The 25982-nt window shown below is 34.4% G+C and overlaps 1 protein-coding gene across 2 annotated transcripts; it reads right to left on the bottom strand.

Annotated features, from left to right (window-relative positions):
* Positions 1-322: 322 nt before the first annotated feature.
* On the bottom strand, positions 323-10925 carry LOC128167598 (failed axon connections homolog). 2 transcript variants are annotated; one of them, XM_052833407.1, is made up of 8 exons: positions 10702-10925; positions 9482-9590; positions 9140-9270; positions 8561-8693; positions 7947-8143; positions 7599-7795; positions 5096-5212; positions 323-1217 (listed from the first exon to the last, which is right to left on the bottom strand). In XM_052833407.1, the coding sequence occupies exons 3-8, from the start codon at positions 9247-9249 to the stop codon at positions 1123-1125; spliced, it is 849 nt and encodes a 282-aa protein (XP_052689367.1). In that variant the 5' UTR covers positions 9250-9270; positions 9482-9590; positions 10702-10925; the 3' UTR covers positions 323-1122. The 2 variants fall into 2 exon arrangements, with proteins under 2 accessions (XP_052689367.1, XP_052689359.1); XM_052833399.1 differs by lacking the exon at positions 9482-9590 and having other exon boundaries at positions 10702-10924.
* Positions 10926-25982: the final 15057 nt, after the last annotated feature.

Raw genomic sequence — 25982 nt, 5'->3', positions numbered from 1 at the left:
TTTTTACATACTCCCAAAAAAGTGGGGGGGGGGGGGGCAACTTCATGGTAATTCCATTTTCTATATGTAAATTTTAAAAAATTTGTTGCTGCGAGAAAAAGTGGGGGGGCCAGGCCCCCCCTGGCCCCCCCTGATGCTACGTGCCTGATATACCAGTATAAAAGTAGTAGAAAATTACAGAATCGCTCCGAAACGATTAAGGAGAAAATTAATGAAGTTGCATTGAAAAACAGTGAATTTATTCATAATAAACCACTTTGAGACAGTAAATACCTTTCATCAAAATATTCAATTCATATTATAAATATTGAAGAATTCAACACTTTTCACCAACGTGTTTTTACTCATTTTAAAACACACCATGTTGACATTCGGAACTCTCGGGATTTTTCATAGTAAATGCACTGTGTTAGAGTTATCTCCCGTATTTTGATGAACAGAATATATTAGCAAATTTCCAATGAAAACTTACACGTATTCGTTTTATCGTTTCTGAGTTTATCCATTCAAATATGATATTGCGGAAACATAAACTAAAGAACCTCCTGTGATTTAGCGTGAATGTAATGCGCATGCGCAAGACTGTAAAATCCAAAAATTTGATTTCCATCATCAGAATTTTTTGAGAAATTTTCGTTGATTATTAATTAGTGAAGCTTGATTGAGAAAAAAATAAAAAAAAAATTGGTAATCTTCAAGTAACAATGATGTTTAAGATATTTAAAACGAAATACAGCGAAATACAGCAACAGTTTATCGGTATTAAAGGCCAAAAAAATTCGAGTCTATTATTTTGATATAGTAGGAAAAATCTGCATGTAAAGAATACTTTGTATCACAGTGCTCACAACTTCAGGCACATGAAAATGGCAGCAGTAAAGGAAGCATAATTATGATCCTCTCCTTGTTATTTCTTCACTGAAGAATACACACAATTGTAATGGCGGGTTCTGACGTTTTCCTGGCATGTAAAATAATGAAATCGTTAAAAAGGCCAGGAAAACGTCAGATATTTCGGCCTAGGCTCCAAATCACTCAGGAAGTGTGTCATGTTTATAAAGCATTAACAAATATCATAGGTAACACTTCTGGGAAAAGATAGAAAAAGTTGGGGTATTTAGACTATGAATTTGTGGGTAACAAAATGTTGTCATTCCAATCAGGCCAAAAATGATCCTTCATCCGATGACAGAATTCATACAAGTTGAGGAATTCCTCTGAAATATGAAAAATTTCTCACAAACATTAAATATATATATGAAAAGTCATGCCATTCTAAATATACCATATTCAATATACCGTATATACATTCTTTTCTTTCATGACTACGCCATATATTTGTTTTTAATTAACGAGGTTTGCTCCTAAGGTTTTGGGTAGCCATGGTGGGTCACCTCTAGTCTGAAAATTCTGCATCACATATTAATTCTAGTAGCATATTTATATTTTACTATTCCAAATAAACTATATTGAATAGAATTGTTTTTAAAAGATTTCATTTTTACAGAGTTTAGTTAGGAACTATATTTTGTGGCGGAAGGTTTTCAAGAAAGAAATGAACAATTTTTATAACTCACTAGTTTAAGAGTACTGTTACTTAAGCTTCTTAATTTTCACCGCAGACCAAACTTCTAGATAATTTGTGTTACGATATATTAATGAAATTCTAAAAAATACATATTTAAACAATTATTGACTTTTCTATCGATATATTTTGGCATATTCAGCTTATATTTCATAGAAGCTAAGAAAAAATTAACAATGTTGGTCTAAAATTAGCTTATTTCATGCTATATCTCAAATATTTGAGATGTGACCCTACTTGTTTTACTTTTAAATTAATTAGACATTAAATGTACGTCTAGTTGTATGCAAAGTTATGGAAAGATGACATTACTATGATTTTTTTATTTGCATAATAATTTGATTACTCCAAAATTTTGTAACATCTGTTGTTGTGTTCATTATGTACTGGCATTTGAAGCCACCAGTAAAGGAAAGATTTTTAAACTTCGACATAGATTTTACTTTTATAGTCAATACATGTGTTCAACTTCATACTGTATTAAAATCATAACTAAATAATAGTTTAAACTATAAATATTTGTTTAATTTCTTCAAATTATCCATTTCTAAGTCAAATTTTAGCAAAAAACTCAGGAAAATTATCATTTCTGTTTGGGACCCTATATTTCCCCCCAAAATGGCATGTGACATCAGTCACAAATAAAATAAAGGAACATTTTAGGTCCCTATCTTTATATCTAAGTGGTTTTCGGATTATTGACATTACTATTATTTCAGGTGTCAACCTCCATTAGGAACAACAGAATCATGAAACAAGTTTGTGGTGACGATAACTGTTAGAGAAGTGGCATCAGGAAATAGATAGCCATTTTATCATTGTATGGAACGCCATAGCTGCCTTATGTGGTTATTTTATATGTAGATGGTGCTTTATTATATTATGCTGTGGTTATTTCATGTGAAGATGGTGCTTTATTATATGAAGATGGTGCTTTATTATATGAAGATGGTGCTTTATTATATGAAGACGGTGCCTTATTATATGAAGGTGGTGCTTTATTATATGAAGATGGTGCTTTTTTATGTAAAGATGGTGCTTTATTATATGAAGATGGTGCTTTATTATATGAAGATGGTGCCTTATTATATGAAGATGGTGCTTTTTTATGTGATGATGGTGCTTTGTTATATGAAGATGGTGCTTTTTTATGTGATGGTGCTTTTTTATGTGATGGTGCTTTTTAATGTGAAGATGGTCACTCGGAACTTTATTTTTGAAGACTGAGTTAAACATTTATTATCTCGAAAATTTGAAACTAGAACAAAATTGATACAGTTAAAATCCATTAAATACACAATTGCTAGTTTCTCTTTTTTAGCATAATAAGTATTTATGTTACGAGATGAACTGTACGACTTAATCTCAACTGAATTGACAAATATGATTAATTGAATAATACAATATTTTGTCAGTATTTCTTGACATTTTAATTTTGCCTTTACCACTTATAAAAGGGCCTTCTTTGAGCTATATTATAGTATAGTAGACATTTCCCTGTGACTTTCCCTTACTTTATCTTCAAGTCAAATCCTATCACCTAGGGCGTCAGTCTATTTAAAATCAGATCCTCAATCCGTTCCTTTATTTGTTTTTTTTTTATAATTTTTTTTTTGAAACACTCAGAATGTGAGCTCTTCCTCCAACTCACCACTTAGGTTAAAGAGGAACGGTCATCAATGACGAAGACCGACTGGGCGTTGACAATAACAAAATCAAAGTACTGAAGAACTGACGAGAGTTGATTTTATCGATGTTTATTCATTTTAAAATCAATGATATGTTATTTTGTATGACAAGTACATGTAGTTTCTAATTTGTATTTGAATTACGCACATTTTTATAATATGAATTTTTTGACTTTTTCGACAAGACTGTCGAGAAACCCCCCATATGAATCATCTTAAATAATATTTAAAGACAAAATTAATTCAATCAATCAGTAATAGAAATATTTCTCGAAAATTGTATGGATCCAAGCAATATTGAACTCTATAGTCTCGTTCAACCAAACGCTCGGCTGACACCGTAAATCTCCGACAAGCAAGGGAGACTCTCTGCTTGTCGGAGATTTACGGAGACAGCCGAGCGTCGAGTTGAACGAGACTATATTGAACTCTGGCGTAGGAATACATACAACTACAAAAAATATCTAAATTGTTCGTACCATTTAAAATCTAACTATTTTCAAGCTATTTATAAATAAGTTTCCTTGAAAAAACAATGCTTTAGCATACATTACATCGAATTAATCAATTATGTTCAAGAACTAAGTCTTGTCAGCAGCGATGATTTGTGATGAGGTCCAAACACTGTTTCACTTTCGGTTTGTCTGAGTAACGGCATAGGAGAGTTGATTAAAACCAACTCCCAATTAAGAGCGGATCAAAGATCTTATTTTAATCAGATTGCTAGGGCATAACCTTCGCTTAAACACAAATAATTATTAAATTCAATTTTCTGCTTTTCAGGATAACGTTACTAGGCTTTAAATCTTGTAATATTCCGTCATTATATAGTTGTCACTTAATAGATGTAAGTTTGGTTGGGGTAAAGTCGTACACAGCTAGATCTTCTCGATAGCTTACATGTATATACTAATTGTGCTAGAAAAAAGAGGAACTAGCAATAGTGTATCAAATGGATTTTGATCGCATCAATTTTTTGTTTTACTTTCAATATTTCGAAATAATACATAAATGGTTAACCCACTATTCAAAAATAAGAGGAGTTCCGAGTGACCACCTTCACATTAAAAAGCACCATCATATAAAAAAGCACCATCTTCACATAAAAAAGCACCTTCACATAAAAAAGCATCATCACATAAAAAAGCACCATCTTCATATAATAAAGCACCATCTTCATATAATAAAGCTCCACCTTCATAAAATAAAGCACCATCTTCATATAAAAAAGCACCACCTTCATATAATAAAGCACCATCTTCATATAAAAAAACACCATCTTCATATAATAAAGCACCATCTTCATATAATAAAGCACCACCTTCATATAATAAAGCACCATCTTTACATGAAATAACCACAGCATAATATAATAAAGCACCATCTTCACATGAAATAGGCACATAAGGTAGCTATGGCGTTCCATATCTTAGCATTATTTCAGTATCAACTGTCATATCGAATATGTGTGAGCATCATCAATAGGTGAGCATACCAAGTGGAAGTGTTGGTATCTTTAGAGACGTGTGTCCACCTATGTTTTAAATAAGAGGTCCTCAAACCTCTCTGCAGAATGGAAACTCAGAATCCAAATAAGATTTTTAAAAAAATGCATTTTTTCATTGAATTAAATTAATATGAATTCATCAAGTAAAATCATAATTTAAAAATAATTTCCAATAATGCTAGACATTGATTTGATCCTTGTAGAAATATGTGTATATATAAATCAATTGATTGTACTATGGTCGGTGGCAAATGAATATACATGTAGTAGTACTCAGTAATAAAATTCAATCCAATATGATTTTGTGACGTATACTTTTAAGCATGGCGTTGGGCTCTGACCCCGGTAAATGCCACAGGAACTGTGATAGCTGCCCAAAAACACTGCAGTCCACACATGATGGCCTGTCTCCGAAAAAGAAGTGCTTTGTTCCTTTAAAATAGAGAAACAAAACTTGCAAGTAACGATAAAAATCATGTGGGATTTGATGAAGCGTCACTTTTGTTGTTTTCGTTCTCCATTTTAATTTCAATAAATTAAGAGTGGAATGTCATGCATATTTTGAATTTTAAATATACTGGGTGCCAGTAAATACAAATTCACTGCGAAGTGAATGTAAGTTAAAAATTTTCAACATGCCAGCTATACCAAATTTTTAATATATCGACCGTTAAAATATTATTTCTAAAGCATGATTACGTTGTTCAAGACTATACGCAATTTTTTAAGCCGTTTATTTTTTCTCTTTATTCTGTTTTTTTTTAAGTTCAAAATATCCTATTATTTATTTCCTTCCTACTCATATACTTACCTGCCTACTGTACATGCATGCACAATTAGCTTAAAAATGGATCGATATGAGAGTAAAGTATGGCTCTTGCTAGTATATATTTATATAATCTTTATATTAAAAAAATTAAAAACAAATCATATGTCAATGAGGCAGGTATCGAAGTCTATACTGAATTGGTTTCCCTTGGACTGAAATGTCACACTTTCATTGGTTTAGACATAGCACGTGATTGCCTCATATATAATCTATATTTGTTCGGTGAGAAATAATATGAGGCAATATGGCCGTCATTGGCCGACGCTTCCTTTACTCATTTCGACATTTCATAGTATTTAATACATAAACCGCATGCTGTAAGTTCTTAAAGTATTTGGAGTAGTTGCCCTTTGAAATTCTTTAAAATTAGAGTAGCTGCCCTTAGAATATTGACGTCATATTGTTTTGTCTGGAGCAGAACAAAATGGCAGCGTCGAAATTTGCTCAAATCTCCGCAGAGGAAAGGGAGAAAACTTTTAAATTTGAATAGCAACAAAACATTGTAAGTGAACATAGGTGAAGCAAAGCTTTTTAAAGAGTATTTGAAAGGTGAGATTGAAAATTTTGAAGAGTTTAAATGAGTTAAATTGGACGAGGTGTTAGGCATCTTGTACATGGCTCTGCGTAGATCATCGCTATTTGTGAATAAATATGTCGCTTGATAGTCCTCGAGAAAACAAAACACTTATTAAGTTAGTTACTGACTCACTACGGAAATATATTGGGTTGATCAATCTCATAGATGGCGAGGCGAAGCACACTTCAATGATAAAAGAGATAATGGTCCACCCCTCACCCCATTATCATTGTGAAATGCTAAAAATATGACAATATGCGGATGAGCTAAATTGACTCTTGAAGGAGTCACAAGTTGATGGGGTTTTTTTGTTTGTGTATTGAGATTTGTTTGTTGGATTGTTTGTTTGTTTGGCTTTATGGGGGTGTAGGCTAATTAAATGTAAAGTAAGTATTGAATCGAATGTGTTATCAAAAGATTTTTTCCCCAAACGTTCGCTTTCAATTGACAACGTTTATATGTGTTTTGATTAGAATATACATCGAATATCGTTGTACGCTTTTAAATTTGATTTAATTTATAATGTCTTATATATCATAATACGTTTGCATATCATTTTATACGATGCATATGGATTTTCCATTTGTTTTAATAAGACTAAACTTAGGATAACATTATTTTCATAACTTAAGACCCGTATAGACAGATTTCATTTCTATTAAACAAAGAGGAAATTATAACTCTTTACTGCTTCTGAAGTCATCAATGCTCGTTCAAATTATTGACCATTAATCATTTTGATATTAATTGTAATATGTCGATAATAATGTAAAAAAAATTTTTCTGTTCGAGTACTCTCAGTACTTTGATGAATTTCCTTATTGTCTGCTAGCTTCTAAGGACTTAGTGGCTGCTGTTAGTGGCTTCAGCCAGGTGATCTTTGGCTACGTTTCATATTCAATATAAAACTTAAATTTGCCGGTAATGTATGTCACTGAATAAAGAGAATAACACCCCATTACTAAAGTTTAAAACGTTTGTGGTGTGTTTTAACTAGTATTGGGAGGAATTGTACAATCACGTAAATGTACCCCCCTCCTCCTCGGATACATCCAAGAACGTTCATGTGGATAGGAATAAACAAAATATTTTAATTCAAAATGATTTTAAGAAGGTGCACTTGCTTAAGTTTTAAAGTGTAAGAATCAGATTGAAGCAAGATTAGCACTGTAGTGGAAACCCGACATCAAATTCTGATATACTGTATAGCGTCCATATTGCAGTCAGTAATCTTAAAATCGACGGCAACAATTTCTGCTCGGGGCTTTTATTCAAGATATTATCATTGATCAGCGTGCCTTATTTCTGCATAAACGACTCAATATAAGGTTAACTTTTTTATGCAAATCTATGAGTAATTTAGAATGGCGTATACATCCCAAAATATGTCCACTATCAACTTAACTATTTACCTAGAAAATCTGACAATGCTGAGAAATCTTTCCTGACTATTTCCAACAGCTCCTCTTTGTTATGTCTGCCGACGCCTTGCGTCCAGGCGGCCCTCCTTTGGAGGTACGCAGAGACAGTCAGAGCGAGGCTCCCCCAGTTTGCTTGCTTAAAGCAGATCTTCTCTCGATCAAAATCCCATCTCCAGTGTACCATTACCCTAATGAAACATATTTAGCTGAACAACAATAGGCAGCAATTCAAACTGTGCGACGAGAGAGAGAGAGAGAGAGAGAGAGAGAGAGAGAGAGAGAGAGAATGTCCTCCTATACCATTAATTATCATATCACCAATCTCATCCCACATCTCACCAATAGGTATGTTCATCCACCATTCGCTGGAAGGCTGTACTAATGGCCTTTTCTTTGACAGACAAGTGATCATCTAGATCTAGGTTTAACTTGATCTTCAAATATTCCATACACAATTGAGAATCGCACATATTGGTCCCACTATACTCTATCCAGGGTACTTTGCCTTTTGGTCCCATTTTGTAATCTCGAATAATCTACACGTATTCAAAAATTAAATTAAAATGTGGTGAAATCGTGTTTGCATAAAATCTGTACAAAGTAAGGATAAACTCTGTACCTCCAAAAAATATTCATTTACAATCAAAGCCTTCTCAAAATTCCTATAGTTACATATTTTTCATGTACGGTAGTTCCTGGTTTTTTTTCTGAAATAATTATAAGCTTGGTTTCTTAACATCCCTCATTTTTGAATCGCTATTTAATGCAAAAGTACAGTAATGTCGATATAAATGTCCTGAATGCCAAATACAACAAGACTCAGGCAAGACTCAGTCTCTTCCATCAACCAGCGGTTTCCTAAAATGGTAAGCTGGCCCATGAAGTTATTTAAAGATTAAAAAAAACTGAGTCTATTTTATTGATCGTATGATACTCCAAAAGCAAAAACAGACCTGATAGGGAGTCTGGGTCACTCTAAGAAAAGTCTCCAGTTTGAGGATGAATGGCGACAAGCTGGGGGCGTGAGGTCCCTGACCGCAGTGGTGCAAAAGTACCACATCTTCTGGGACCGTCTGCGCTGGAACTCTATAGACCATAAACAATAAACATGCATGACACCTTAAAGCCTGTTAAGAAAATGATGAATATCAAAATCTCTCTGCGCTGGAATCTTGTTTCATGCTCATACCCTGTAATGGATTCTAAATCATGCACTTTATGAAAATCAGTTCATATTTACAATATTCACATATATCCATCGCATATGGGCTAATATAAAATCTTTTCTCCATCAAAGGTCATAATATATATTGCAATCTAAAATACACTAGTTGGGAATTAACGAGAATCTAAAGCAATGTAGCAGAACCCAGCTTCGTTCGCGTTCGATTTTTTACCCCAAAGGTGCATGTAACATTTGGTTAAGATACGCTAAATGGCGTCATGGATCCCTATACATGTATACTTTTGAAAATATTTATAGACTTCCTTGCATCATGGAATCAAGTAAAGGCTTGAAAAAAAAACCCTACCTCTTAGAGTTTCTGCAGAATTTCAAGATCACAAAAAGGATGGAAGTTAAAACAATGGCAGCGAGGGCAAGAAGAACAGGCAGTGTCCCTGTGTTGTTCATTTCAAACATTCTTTTACCCGTATCAGTTACCTGTAGATCAAAATATTATTGATGTATGCATAAATTTCATCGAATCATGCTATTTTAAAATTTTGTTGCCCACATGTATGTACATTTTCATCACCTGCGATCAATATGTGTTGTATCGGGAGACAGTGAGCTACATGTATATCTTAAGTGAAAATAAAAACAACGCGAGATGTTTATTTAATAAGTTCAGTTATTTATTTTTTTAACTTACCCTGAAGATAATTCTAGAAAAAGTGAAGAAGTGACAAAAGGGAGAAAGATAAGATCGGAATCTCGTTGAGACGCTGCTATGGCATTTCACACGTCAGTAACTCAAACCACTGTTACCATAAAAAAGTTGCGACTATAAGTAGGCATTCTCAGGTAAATTATTAGAGGTATTAAGAAATGATTAAAATTTTCATATCAAAATTTAGCCATCCGTTTCAATTTCCAGTTGATTTCACGTAATTGATGGAAATGAGAGATTGCTACACCACCAGCGGATATATAAGGTCCTCTTGGCTTCTTTTTAACTAAAGACATCACAGATTTCTTCTATAGATAGAGATACATGTAGATACATTGACTGCTTTTAGGTACAATAGCGCTGTGATTAAGTATATGTTCATTTACGCGCAATTTGCAGCGAAATGCTGTTAGGACACACCTCACTAGTCTTGGAGTTTAAACAGTCAAAGCTTGCAACTGAAGCAAGAAGATTGTTTTGGTTTGCTGCATGTGATTAGTTTTATTTAGCATTGAGTATTGAGTATTTGAGGCGATCAAAAACATTCGGGCGTGATCAAATCCAAAAAAGCGGGAAGATTTTTCGGTACACCGGAAGTGCTTTATGCTAAATGTGATAATAAATTATACACATAATTTTTAGCTATTATACGATTATTAAAAAGTATTAAAACAATTATTGATGAAATGGATTGGAATATATATTACCAAATCGATAAAGCTTAGTAGTTTTATCACAAAGATACTGGAAAATGGAAATATTTTTGTTTAAAATTTAGGAAAGTTTTCTTAAAATTATTTTTTGAAGAAATTGTGCAATTAAACTCCCCTACCCAAATCAATCAAATAAAAATTGGAAACTTTTAATCATGTAGTTTAGAATGATGGCAAAAACAAATTTAAGTGCATTTTTTGTATGCTTCTTACTTGCAAGTTAAAAATTGATTATATTCATACTCAGTGCATTGATAAACAATTCGTTTCAGATATCACGCATTGAATAAAAAGCTCGTTGAAAGAGAAAGTAGAGGTATATTGCGTAACATCGGAACAATTTTTCTGTAGAGGTGATACAGGTCAAACTTGCTACTTATACTTGCAAAAGGCCCAGTGCACAACATTTAACAAGATGGAGGAGGTGGGGGAGTTATTACAGAATACAGGGAACTGAAAAAAATATCATATTTCTCGTATTTTATTTACCTTATTTTCCACAGAGGCAATTCCTTTAAAAAGAATCCATCAATGAATGTTGTAATCGTACGCGTCGTTTTCTACAATCCCCACACGGCAGTGGTTTGTTTGTTTTTAGGACTTCTGCAGTGCTTCAAGGACGCTTACCTGTACAAATATAATTATGGAAGACGCCTCTAGTATCAACTAAAAAGAAGCATATCTTTGCATTGACCAAAATAATTTATCAGACTTTTAAATGCGTCACATGCACACAAAATATTACAGGAATGTCAAATAGTCATAGCCGTGAAATTATAGGGAAAACGATTCCGATAGGAGAGGTTTGTACTTTTAAATGTGAAAAAATATGACAGTCATTGACTTTTGATTCTATTTATGATATGTTCAAAGGTTTCCAAAGAGGCAAGAATTGTAGAATGCATTTATAAAGTCTCTTATTTCTCCTTTAGTTTGTTGAGAATTTAAAGCGATTCGTCTGTAAGGAAAGGTAACAAGTAAAAGAATTTCAATTGGACTTTGTAAAAGATATCGTGGTATCGTATGATTAGCGTGGACTCATAAGAGATATTTTGGCATCGTTAAATTAGCGTGAACTCTAAAAAGATACCATGCAGTGTTTTAAACTCGTAAAAAAAACAAGCTAGACACCCAGGACTGACAGTTAGTATAACAGTCAGTCCTGTTGAAGAAATTCAACCAGCTCGAAGAAAAAGTTGTCATTGGTTTATTTTTTCATTTGCATGTAAAACATGAAAGAAAAATCTGTTTTTCGAGTTGGTTCCATTATAAACTTGTTTTTCTTCTACTAATCTTAGCAAGATTCGTCGAGACTGAAATTTTTTTACGGATGTCTCTTCTGAATCTCCAGAGTACCTTGAGTAGAACTCTATAAGCATTGGAGGTTTAAATGCATGTGGAAATAAATTGAAAAATAAGCAAGTTCATATTTTGTGGGATTTAAACCAGTTAACAGCAGAAAGTAACATATTATGTTGATAGGGAAATATTATTATTTCTATCGTATAAACCGGCCAAAGTTGAGGCAATTTTTACTGAATCACTGTGTGTCGCACTGGTCTGAATTTTGGAAGAGATGTACAGTACCGATTAGACCCAACCTAACACCAGAATAAACCCCAACTAAACCTTGGGTTAACTTTTGGGGTTTACTTGGGTTTTACTTTTTGAAAATTGGAGTCCACTCGGGGTTTACTTTGGGTTTACTCGGGATTTACTTGGAAATTGCTTTTGTGGTCAATTGTATGCACTGAAGTGTGAAGCAGACCTTTAATTATTTTATCTTACCATCCTACTACCTGCAATTCCTGTCCCTTGTGTATTCTGAATACACAGTTAGCGTCTGCTTTCAGGGGTGTACTTCTAATTGGTGTTTACTCTCTGTGTCCACTCTGGGTTTACTTTGGGTTTAGTCTGGGTCTACTCTGGGTCCCCTTTAGTAAACCCGAAGTAAACCCAGAGTAAACCCAGAAAGTAAATCCAGGGTTTAGTTGGGGTTTACTTTCTGTTAGGTTGGGTCTGATCGGTACTGTACGTCAACATTTTTCAGTTTCGACAAATGTTGCTGAGATTACCCTATATTATTCTGTAGCATGGAGTCTATCTCGCCATTCTCACATGTCAAGCATAGTCTAAGTGAATTAAACGCTCTTGACTGTTGTGGAAAATGATATTGTGACAAGAATCAGTTAAACATTCTGAAAACCCCGATCCCGATATTATAAACACTTGACTCAAAAAATATCTACGTCCAGTCGGGCGCTTGAACAATCAAATTTGTTAGCTCGCACCAAAGATTATGCATCTCGAACGGTTATTTTAAACATTGTATCATGGAATCGTATATTAACGTGGATTCTTGTATGAACATGGAAACGAAATATGTTATAATATTATGGACTCTTATGAGACACATTAGCAACGTGAAATTACCGTGGATTCTTAACACAAACCAAGCCTTCGTGAGATGAGCGTGGACTTAACAGAAATACTTCGGCATCGTGAAAAAAGCATGGGCTCTTCCTAGAGATACCTTGGCATCGTGAGATTAGCATGGACTCTCGTAAGAGATACCTTGGCATCATGAGGTTAGCGTTGACTCTGATAATAAGACTTGGCATCATGAGGTAAGCGTGGACGTATAAGAGATACCTTGGCATCATTAGGTTAGCGTGGACTCTTATAAGAGATACTATGGCATCATGAGATTAGCGTAGATTCTTATGAAAGATACCTTGACATCGTGAGATAACGGTGGACTCTTATAAGAGATACGTGGCATCCTGAGAGAATTATGGACTCTTCTAAGATATACCTTGGCATTATGAGGTTAGCGTGGAGTCTTATAGGAGATACTTTGGCATCATGAGATTAGCATGGACTCTTTTTAGAGATACCTTGGCATCCTGAGATAAGCCTGGACTCTTATGAGAGATACCTTGGCATCGTGAGGTTAGCGTGGTCTCTTATCAGAGATACCTTGGCATCAAGAGATTAGCATGGGCTCTTATAAGATATACTTGACATCGTGACATAAGAGTGGACTCTTATAAGAGATACCATAGCATCATGGGGTTAGCAGGAAATCTTAATAGAGATACCTTGGCATTCTGAGATAAGCTTGGACTCTTTTAAAGATACATTGGCATCATGAAGTTAGCGTGGGCTCTGATAAGATATACTGTGGCATCATAAGATTAGCTTGGACTCTTTTAAGAGATACTTTTGCAGCATGGGGTTAGCGTGGATATACCTTGGTATCGTGAGATAAATACGCGTGAAATCTTATAAGTGATACCTTGGCAACATGAGGTTAGCGTGGACTCTTTTATGAGATTCCAGGGCATTATGAGATTAACGTGGACTCCTTTAAGAGATACATTATGAGGGTAGGATGGACTCTTATAAGAGATACTTTGGCATCGTGTGGTTAGCGTAGACTCTTATTGGAGATACCTTAGCATTCTGAAATAGGCTCTAACTCTTTTAAGAGATACATTGGCATCATGAGGTTAGCGTGGATTCTTATAAGATACACCTTGGCATCGTTAGATAAGCGTGGACTCTTATAAGAGATACTTTTGCATCATAAGGTTAGCGTGGACTCTTATAAGAGATACCATGTCATTATGAAATTAGCATGGACTCTTCTAAGATATACCTTGGCATCATGAAGTTAGCGCGGAGAAATAATTTGCCAACATGCGTTTAGCGTGGACTCTTATAAGGGATACTTTTGAATCATGAGGTTAGTGTAGACTTATAAGAGAAACTTTGGCATCATGAGATTAGCATGGATTCTTTTTAGAGAAACCTTGGCATCGTGAGATAAACCTGGACTCTTATGAGAGATACTTTGACATCGTGAGGTAAGCGTGGACTCTTATAAGAGATCCTTTGGCATCATGTGATTAGCATTGAATTTTATAAGAGATACCTTGGCATCGTTAGGTCAGTGTGGACTCTTATTAGAGATATCTTGGCATCATGAGATTAGCGTGGACTCTTATAAAAGATACAATGGAATTGTGAGATAAGTGTGGATGCTTATAAGTGATACTTTGGCATCGTGAGATAAGCTTGGACTCTTATAAGAGATACCTCAGCAGCATGAGGTTAGCGTGGACTCTTATAAGAGATACCTTGGCATCATAAGATAAGCCTGGTCTCTTATAAGAGAAACTTTGGCATCGTGAGGTTAGCGTGGAGCCTTAAAAAGATACCTTTGCATCATGAAGTTAGCATATATTAGTATACACTCTGATTAGAGATACCTTGGCATTCTGAGATAAGCTTGGACTCTTTTAAAGATACCTTGGCATCATGAAGTTAGCGTGGGCTCTTATAAGATATTCTGTGGCATCATAAGGTTAGCGTGGACTCTTATAAGAGATACCATGTCATTATGAAATTAGCATGGACTCTTCTAAGATATACTTTGGCATCATGAAGTTAGCGCGGAGAAATAATTTGCCAACATGCGTTTAGCGTGGACTCTTATAAGGGATAGTTTTGAATCATGAGGTTAGTGTAAACTTATAAGAGAACCTTTGGCATCATGAGATTAGCATGGATTCTTTTTAGAGAAACCTTGGCATCGTGAGATAAACCTGGACTCTTATGAGAGATACTTTGACATCGTGAGGTAAGCGTGGACTCTTATAAGAGATCCTTTGGCATCATGTGATTAGCATTAACTTTTAAAAGAGATACCTTGGCATCGTTAGGTCAGTGTGGACTCTTATTAGAGATATCTTGGCATCATGAGATTAGCGTGGACTCTTATAAAAGATACAATGGAATTGTGAGATAAGTGTGGATGCTTATAAGTGATACTTTGGCATCGTGAGATAAGCTTGGACTCTTATAAGAGATACCTCAGCATCATGAGGTTAGCGTGGACTCTTATAAGAGATACCTTGGCATCATAAGATAAGCCTGGTCTCTTATAAGAGAAACTTTGGCATCGTGAGGTTAGCGTGGAGCCTTAAGAAGATACCTTTGCATCATGAGGTTAGCATATATTAGTATACACTCTGATTAGAGATACCTTGGCATTCTGAGATAAGCTTGGACTCTTTTAAAGATACCTTGGCATCATGAAGTTAGCGTGGGCTCTTATAAGATATTCTGTGGCATCATAAGGTTAGCGTGGACTCTTATAAGAGATACCATGTCATTATGAAATTAGCATGGACTCTTCTAAGATATACTTTGGCATCATGAAGTTAGCGCGGAGAAATAATTTGCCAACATGCGGTTAGCGTGGACTCTTATAAGGGATACTTTTGAATCATGAGTTAGTGTAGACTTATAAGAGAAACTTTGGCATCATGAGATTAGCATGGATTCTTTTTAGAGAAACCTTGGCATCGTGAGATAAACCTGGACTCTTATGAGAGATACTTTGACATCGTGAGGTAAGCGTGGACTCTTACAAGAGATCCTTTGGCATCATGTGATTAGCATTGAATTTTATAAGAGATACCTTGGCATCGTTAGGCCAGTGTGGACTCTTATTAGAGATATCTTGGCATCATGAGATTAGCGTGGACTCTTATAAAAGATACAATGTAATTGTGAGATAAGTGTGGATGCTTATAAGTGATACTTTGGCATCGTTAGATAAGCTTGGACTCTTATAAGAGATACCTCAGCATCATGAGGTTAGCGTGGACTCTTATAAGAGATACCTTGGCATCATAAGATAAGCCTGGTCTCTTATAAGAGAAACTTTGGCATCGTGAGGTTAGCGTGGAGTCTCAAAAAGATACCTTTGCATCATGAGGTTATCATATACTAGTATACACTCTGATAAGAGATACCTTGGCATTCTGAGATAAGCTTGGACTCTTTTAAAGATACCTTGGCATCATTAAGTTAGCGTGGGCTCTTATAAGATATTCTGTGGCATCATGAGATTAGCGTGGACTCTTATAAGAGATACCTTAGCATCATGAGGTTAGCGTGGACTCTTCTAAGATATACTTTGGCATCATGAGGTTAGCGTGGAGTTTTATAAGAGATACCTTCGCAACATGAGGTTAGCATGGACTCTTATAAAAGATACTGTCGCATTATGAGGTAAACGTAGAATTATAAGAGATACTTTGGCATAATGACATTAGCATGGACTCGTTTTAGAGAAATATTGGCATCGTGAGATAAGCCTGGACTCTAATGAGAGATACCTTGGCATTGTGAGGTTAGCGTGTACTCTTATAAAAGATACCATGGCGTTGTGAGATAAGTGTGGATGCTTATAAATGATACTTTGGCATCATGAGGTTAGCGTGGACTCTTTTAAGAGATATCTTGGCATCATAAGATAAGCCTGGACTCTTATGAGAGATACCTTGGCATTATGAGGTTAGCGTGTACTCTTATAAAAGATACCATGGCATTGTGAGATAAGTGTGGATGCTTATAAATGATACCTTAGCATCATGAGGTTAGCGTGGACTCTTATAAGAGATATCTTGGCATCATAAGATAAGCCTGGACTCTTATAAGAGATACCTTGGCATCTTTAGGTCAGTGTGGTCTCTTATTAGAGATACCTTGGTATTATGAGATTAGCATGGATCTTATAAGAGATACCATGGCATTGTGAGATAAGTATGGACGCAAATAAGAGATACCTTGGCATCGTAAAATAAGCGTGGACTCTTATAAGAAATAGCTTCGCATCATGAGGTTAGCGAAGACTCTTATAAGAGATACTTTAACATTATGAGATCAGCATGGACTCTTCCAGGATATACCTTGGCATCATGAGGTCAGTGTGGAATCTTATAAGAGATACCTTAGCATCATGAGGTAAGCATGGACTCTTACAGATATTTTGACATTAATACATGTAGGTTAGAGTTGACTCTTATAAGAGTTACCTTGGCACCATGAGTTAGCGTGGACTCTTATAAGAGATATATTGGCATCATGAGGTTAGCTTGGACTCTTTTAAGAGATACCTTGGCATCATGAGATTAGCGTGGAGTCTTATAAGAGATACTTGACATCATGAGTTAGCGTGGACTCTTATAAGAGATTCCTTGGCATCATAAGGTTAGCGGGGACTCTTATAAGAGATATCTTGGCATCATGAGGTTAGCGTAGACTCTTATAAGAGATACCTTGGCATCTTGAGGTTATCGTTGACTCTTATAAGAGATACCTTGGCATCGTTAGATTAGCGTGGACTTTGTACAAGATATCTTGGGAGATTAGTGTGAACTAGGGTGTACTGGGCATATCATATTTACTAGTGTGAATTTGTGTGATTTCAGCATGAGGTTGCATCAGACACCTTGACAGTTTGAGATCAGTTCGGACTTTTTAACGAGATATCTTATTTGTCTGAGATTAGTGTGGATTTACGCGAGATTAACTTATGACTGAATCTTTGACAGTTGGATATATCAGAATGGACTAACACGAATGACATTAACTGGACATAAACGAGCTTCTTTGACATCATCATTTAACTGTTCTTCATTTGTCTTAACTTTTTCAGTTTTCTTCGTTCGTCCACAGAAATTATTTCAAATCATTGCTTTTCAAAGGGCATACCTTGTACAAAATCTTGATTGTGATTCCCTGCCGACTTCACATGTAAAACGCACTGAATGTGGTATTGTTCAGGCACGTAGCATCGTTTTTGAAAGTGGGGGGGCCAGACTCATCCAAAAAATCTTGACAAGCAAAAAAAAAAAAAAAAAAAAAAAAAAAAAAAAAGGAAAATTTAAACTTTTCCAAATTCGTCAAAATCCTAATCCGTGGGGGGGGGGGGGGGGGGGGGGGGGGGGGGGGGGGGGGCCTGCCGTAGTATATAACTTAAATTTCAATCCTCTTTCCTTATTTTCATATCAATTTTTTACATACTCCCAAAAAAGTGGGGGGGGGGGGCAACTTCATGGTAATTCAATTTTCTATATGTAAATTTTAAAAAATTTGTTGCTGCGAGAAAAAGTGGGGGGGCCAGGCCCCCCCTGGCCCCCCCTGATGCTACGTGCCTGTTGTTAAACACTTGATCTAAGTTATGACTGTTTTTAAAAAAAAATATAATATTAATGTATTCGTCTACGTTTCAATAAATGCAAAGCATGGCTTAGAGCCAGGAGAGTCTGCTTACAAACTTTTACATAATATGTTTACAATTACGCAATTTTGATAAAACATGCTAATAAGGACATAATAAGGACGATAATTTTATCATATCAACAGTTCATTTGTTCCTTTGCAATTTGAGGTTGTTGGTAGAAACTTAAACAGTGTAATTCTGCAACTTAAATAAAGAATATACTTTCATTTTTCTATTGTAAACTCATGATCATAGTTTTAAACGTACATTTATTAATTAATTTCAATCAGTCAATCAATTTGGGTTCCAAGATGTATGGAATAGAGGTGGTTGGGGGGATTTGAATGTATATGTATGTAAGCCTTCTGTCTTACGGATCCAATTCAGAGTCAGCTCAAACTTAGTGATGACAAGTCCAGTATTTCTTTCTCAAGCGGTTTTATTAATCGTGATCGTATAGTTACAATTACATCAGCTAATAGCAGCCCAAATCAGGAGTCTCATAATCTATCTATAAGCGGAATCTATCTAAATCTCTTCAACATCATTTTACATGGGTATATATAACATTTTACTTATGATGGACAGTTCTGACTAGTTCGGCCCTTTTACGACGATCATGAGTGAACATTTAATGTTCAAAATTAAGATTAATATTTTATTTCTAAATAAAGTAACAAAACCGTCAAAACTGCCAATCAAAGAGTCTGGATGCAGGATGTGAGTCTCCGAGCCCTGGGTCTCGGAGTCCCCCACCTAGTATGAGGCATCACTTACTCACAATACGTTCATTCATACACGGCATAAAAGGTTACAAAGGTTAATATATAGAATACACAATACATGACTCAATATAGAGTATACTAGAGCTATCGTTGCAGACACAGAATCGCCAAATAGGTCACATGTTGTTAAACTCTCAATTTGGATATTATTATGCCCGTATTATGCACCTGGTTTCATAACATCATTTAGGAATACTACGCATTGCTACAAGAGTCACAGAGTTCATTCTGTCAATTATCATTAACACCATTCAGTGCGCAGCATCTAGGTACACATAAATATCATGGTGACCATTATGGAATACTAGCAATTCAAGGTCATAGCATGGCTATCTGTTTACATGTATTCCAATTAAAAACTTAAAAGTTAGACCTAACCATTAAAAAGAAATTAACAATTATCAAATTGTCTCATTTTCTTCTTAGAATAATATCTGATGCTATCTAAAACCATATCTCATTCTTCTTGCTAAAGGCGTGAAAATTGCAAAATTACGGAAGCCCATTTAGGACCTATTAAAAAATATTTTTGAATTTGATACAACGAATTCTTGAATTTGTTAAAACGAATTAAAATCGTTATAACAAATCGGGCTACAGTAACAACCCCCCCCCCCCCCCCGGCCACCCCTTTAATATAACAGGGTTTTTTTTGGGTAAAATCTCGTCTTAATTTTTGGTGTCTTTTTTTCTATAGCTGTTCTCATGATGATCTTTGTACTGTACAATAACAAATATACAGATCGAGCGTTTCAAATATACAAATGAGCAAAACTGATCTCTACCTAAATGATACGTCCATCATAATAACTTTTGGCTTTTTTTTTTACAAGTGTGATGAAAGTTTATAAAATTTAAACACCCTTGTTAAAATTCAATACAGTTCATAGCATTTTTCTTTTCACACATCATTGAGTGGTAATTTAAAATTTCACAATATAAACAAAAGACCAGTAGGTCTTAACGGTCACTTGAGTACCATAGCCCATACACAAACTTGTCGAGGAGTCTCATATATGAATTTAATTAAGTTTTATTCTGGAGTAGTAAAATTATAATATTGTAAAGATGATCACCTCCCTGCCTGAAATCTTTCAAATAGGACAATGAAATCTATAGTTTTAATTTACAATTGCTAAAACCTTAAAAGATCATTTCAGAGTGCATGACCTGATATATTGAAAAGGTGCAAGACTCTATATCTGTCAACTTTAAAGATAGGTTTTAGGTGTATATGTTTTCATAGAGAAACTAAAACAATGTGGCTAGTATACATGTTTTATTAATATGTTTAAAACAACCTCCGACCCCTCATCCCCAGGGGCAGACAGAAACTCTCCCTCTGGGCATTTTAAAAAAAATTGATTTGGTTAACTAACTATTACTTTACTATTAACAAGTCTATTTGTTTATCTAAAGAGTTCAAAAAATGTTCATGTTTCAAATGATAAAAATACTAGCATAACTGTTTTGATCATACAACTTATTACCTTATATACAATGATTAATAACTAAATATGAACAAGCAAAGGAAGATAACTCCATTATGAAGAAGCAAGGGAAGATAACTCCATTAACTGCCCATAAACTCTTTCCAAATGGTTACACAATATTTTAACTTTTGATAGACAGCTTCATTCTTTCTTTTTTTAAATACATGTACGTGAATTTACTCATTTCTTTCATTGACATTCCCAAATAATTATAAGACAACTAGACACGATCTCGTTGCGAGCAACGAGGAGGTCTTCCGTCTGATTTTAGAATTTGAGATACCTGGATGACCTTGAATTTGCTATGTGACAGCTAAACTTAATTTAAAACAGAAGGAAAGGGTCTACATTCTAAAGACCAAATACTATTTTGTTTCAGATGTAAGAGATTTGGTTGAAAACACTTAGACCCATCTTGGTCTCTAATTTGAGTGACCAGCCCCTTTTTCTTAATATCGAATGAAAGGTCATTTACTTTTAAAAACATTTTGCTCAACAAGTGTTTAGAAATTCGATACTGTTCTTAAGATATCTGAAAAAGAATGTTTAGGGACAGATACCTTATTTCCTAATAAGGGATGTCAAAACAAAATTTTGATCATTGCAAATTGTTAAAAAAAATCAGTATGAGTATCTTATTTTCTATAGTGCACTTCAAAATGTTTTTCCTTTTAGTGTTAAAAGTAATCAAAGTTTTTGACTTTTGAAACCCTAAAAAATCTAATATTACGTAACACATGAGAAGATCATTATACTGTTAAGCTACGTAACTGTAAGATAAACATATTTGCTTCTACGTGTATAATCTATAACAAAATATCCCTCAGTAAAGAACTATAGATAAAGGATTTTACAGCCCCCCAGGTCCCTAATTTGGGAAGCCAGTCCCTTTTTCTTGGTATAAAATGAAAGATCATTTAATTTTAAAGACATTTTGTTCAATGACTGTTCAGAAAGTTGTTACCGTTCTTGAGGTATCTGAGAAAGAACGTTTTAGGGGGCCGGTGTATAAAGAATAATGACCCCCGTAGAATAATGACCGAGGGTCATTTTTCGACGTAGAATAATGACCCCCTTGCTGAAGAATAATTAGATTTTTCTGAAGAAAAAAGACCCATAGAAAAATGACCCGCTGTAAACAAGAATAGAAATTGGTTACCCCGTATCCAAGATACGACTTTGAAATTTCTAATTTTCACTCTGTTCAACTGATATTGAAGTTATAAACACTGTAAACTTGTAAATAATATCGGTAGCAAGCATATACAACCTCTTATATTGCCACAAATTGATTGTTAACAGTTCGTCACTTCTCTCGTCGACATGACGCAATTAAAGAAAAACAAATTCATACACAATGAGGAAACTATGTGATAATTAGCGAACAATAATCATGAAAGAATAATTGTTGTAATAAGATAAGCATTATTCATTGGTGAATGAATTGTCAATCTAAGAATGATACATGTATATATTTTAATGGAAAAAGACTAAGAAGGCAAGTAACGTAGGAATATGAATACTTCTTATCAACATTGCTGGGGGAAAGTGATTTTAATAAAAAATAATTTTACGTTAGTTTTGTTTTCTTCTACGTAATGCATGAACATCGATATTCTAAACAATTGTTGTAATGTTGCATTTGTGATCATGAATAGACTTTATTCCTTTAGAGCAAATGTGTGAAGAGTACCTGACTATAGTAAATCTTAATAGATAATAAACATTGATCGATTATAATAAGAAGAGGTTGTTTGTAAAAGCGTGGAAAAGGGGTTCGGGCTCATATTAGGGGTTTATATCCCCCTTGATTTTGATCACACGATCTTTACTGCATCCAAAAGTTATCAATGCTCATACAAACTGTTGGTGCATTAATCATCTTAATATTAATCAATGTACATGTATGCCGATGATAAAGTAAAATTTATTTTCTGTTCGAGTACTCTCAGTACTTTGACGATTTTCCTTATTGGCCGTTAACTTCTACTGGCGTAATGACTGCTGTCATGATCAGTGCCTGCTAACTTCAGCTTGGTTATAATGCCTAACACTGGAGTAAGCTTTTCATAATTTTGGTTTCATCATTAATTATGGGTGATGCACTTGCATACCCAGCAGTTTGTAGTAGGGGGAAATCGTCAATACAAGTATAATTCATGAACAATATCGAGTCTACTCTTTCATCGCCAATAAAAAGGACTTTGTTTTATAGTGTCTTGTATCTCGAAATAATTTTAATGTGTTGTCATTCGTAATAATGTTATACATGTTAATGTAATCGTTAAGACGACAACCATACCCCGATGCAATACGTCAGTATCTTGTTATAACGGAAGGATTTTTATTTTCTAAGATATACCCCTTCTTTCACTTTAAGTTTATTTGAATATGAATTATAATTTCTGTTACTTTCTGTAAACTGCAGTAAAAATTACAATATTGTAAAGTAAAGACTATTTCACAAATAATAAAAAAAAATACTAAAAATAAGGGGGTCATTATTCTACAGGGGTCTCTTTTCTTCATGTAGAGTGTGCTCATTTTTATGAAAATGGCACTTATTCTTCAGGCAAAAGGGTCATTTTTCTGCGTAGCATAATGACCGGGGGTCTTTATTCTACGTCGAAAAATGACCCCCGGTCATTATTCTACGGGGGTCATTATTCTACTTCACAGCGGATCTACTATTCTCATCTGTTCTGATTTAAGGTATCCGATCCATAATAGCCCCAAATTCAATGAATCTGGATGCATAACAGATGTATATGGGGTTAATACTCCATATACTTGGACACAATTGTCATGTTTAAGAGTGGAATGTGTCCTAATTAATGACCTTTTCCTTTTCTTGAAGAGTTGTCCCCCAAGAGTTGTCCCCCTTTGCTTTAATTCTATAAAAATTGATTTTTTAAAAATCTATACGGTAAAACATTCATTTTCGATAGTTTTTGTATTCCTAAGAACAAAATACACCTTTCCACCAAGGTATTTATTGATATTCCTAGTATTAATTTGTTTATTTTAAAAAATGTGCTTGTCCTCATAGACCATTATGCAATACTTATTTATTAATTACTGCTTAGTTAATGATATTTTTAAAATTTTCTCTTGGTAAATCTTTTTCTACTCTAAAATGCTTTAAAATAATGTTAAAGTATTAAATACATGATGGATATTCAAGGTTGAAAAAATAAGGTCCTAATATGGATCGGATACCTTAACACTATTTATAGAACGGGAATTTCCAAAATAAACACAGTCAACAAAAATGTGAAGTTGTGTATGTTTAATTGTCAGCAAACAAAATACAACTTTGTAAATAGAAAAGATTAAAAGTTTAGCCTTCAGAAATAAACAATACACATTATTTAATATACTTACATGTATAATCTGTCCCAAGTTATTTTTAATAAAAATACACATAACGTTACATGTGAAAGATATACAGTTGAAATCGATAAAAGGGAATATATCCAACATATCTTCATTGAACAATTATCATTTTTCATTTATAAAAGTTCACAGGAACGAAAACAAATTTCTTACGGAGATTTATAATGGGAGATGTTTACATCTGCTCTCCTTTCGGAAGTACTAGTACTCGATCAGATACATCGCACAATTTTTCAACGTTATCATCCGGGCTTATTAATGGCTGGTGCAATGCAAAATCCCCGTAGACTTTCTATTTTGGGATGTGTATTGAAACCTGAAGCGGTAGAGGGGGCGTTTCAAAAAACATAATCTGGACATTTTTCATATTAGTGGATGAACGCAGTTTGAGCATAAAGGTATTTATGATTGATGAAGTTTTCCGGTCAATTTTTCCATTGATACGTCGATCAATAGAAAGATTATTAAATTAATTTCTTAAATCAATCAGGTTTATATAGTTTTTCTTGCATCCGACAATTTATAACGTCAAAATAAATATAATTAAATTGTAAATTGTAAATAAATACGTATAGCCAATCAAAAAGGACGTTGCAACTAGAAATAAATGATATGGTTATGAATATCCATGATTCGAAATATTTCGCAACTTTTCCTTTGGTTTAAAGAAATTACTAAGTGTTCCGAATATGGGTGAATGAGTTCATCGAACTGACGCACTTTTTGCAGGGAATCAGTCTGTTAACGGCGATTCTCAGGGAATCAGCGAAATATATCGAATTACTCTTATATAGTGAAAAATAAGTAGAGGTATAGTAATATATTATTATGCGACAGACAGACAGACACACGAGGGTAAAACAGTATATCCCCTTCTCCTTCGTAATGTACGTCGCTCTTGGACAAAGTTGGCAAGTGAAAAGCTTATATATTGTTTTAATGTTTAGATCCTATATATACGTAAATATATATGTATAAACGTAATTTCTGCCTGGATTATCGAGAATATGGAGACAGAAAGATTCTAGGCGTCAGTTTATCTCACTACATATATGGTGATATACTGGTTCCAGGCGTAAACCAAGCGAACACTGAAGGAGATGGGCAGGAATATAAACTTACATGGAGTTACGCCTGGAAAATATGACGCCCTTAGAAATCAAAGTACTGAAAGTAATGAAAGTCGAGCTATAATTTGTGGACAAACAAATTCACATTGTTGGCCCATAGTTTTAATACTATAATCTTAATTTTGCGATTGTTCTTTTAAATAAGATAAACATATAACGTTGTATACGTTGTAGAGATTAAGGGACGAAGGGCGTTATTAAAATCGAATTACAGTTTGAGTACGACTTTAATCAATTGGATAAAATGATAGACTATTCAATTCGACCAGGCTAGCTTTATATGTTAAAGGCCGTATTTATAAACCTAATTCATGGGGAAGGTCAACTGGTCTCTTCCAGTGCCACTCCTTTAACGAAGACAGGTTACATTAAGGAATTAAACCATATCTAATTCATACAAAATTTGCCAATTTGACCGTGCTATCTATACATGTTAATGGTTCCGTAACTGAATTCAAGTTTTCTGTCCTAGAATATTTACCTAACAACAATGTAGCTCAAAATATGGATGTTTAATTCAGACCCTTATATTATGTTCCCACATATCAAGATCTTCTATGTTTAATTCAATTAATTATGCCAGTTTTGATTCAAATATCTTTTGAATAAGCTAGTGAATAAGTTTCTAAATTTTGATTGTCCCTACATTAAAAACTCCATCTCATCTTAGTGACAAGAAAATGATTTGAAGCATTCTGGGCATTATAATTTTCTGATCCCTTTTGACCTTTGGCTTGGTTCGCTCTGCTGATAGGCACAAAGTAAGTCACTAGTTACAGCTAAAATCTCAGTGTTTAGCATACTGTCAGCATTTTCTAAAGCATTGGTACTACTACAACAATCTGCAAGTGAATCATCTGCTGATAAAAACCATTAAACGAAAGTG

The sequence above is a fragment of the Crassostrea angulata genome, chromosome 1 (genome assembly GCF_025612915.1).
Source record: "Crassostrea angulata isolate pt1a10 chromosome 1, ASM2561291v2, whole genome shotgun sequence".
Classification (NCBI taxonomy): Eukaryota; Metazoa; Mollusca; class Bivalvia; order Ostreida; family Ostreidae; genus Magallana; species Magallana angulata.
This window is presented reverse-complemented; position numbering and strand designations above follow the sequence as displayed.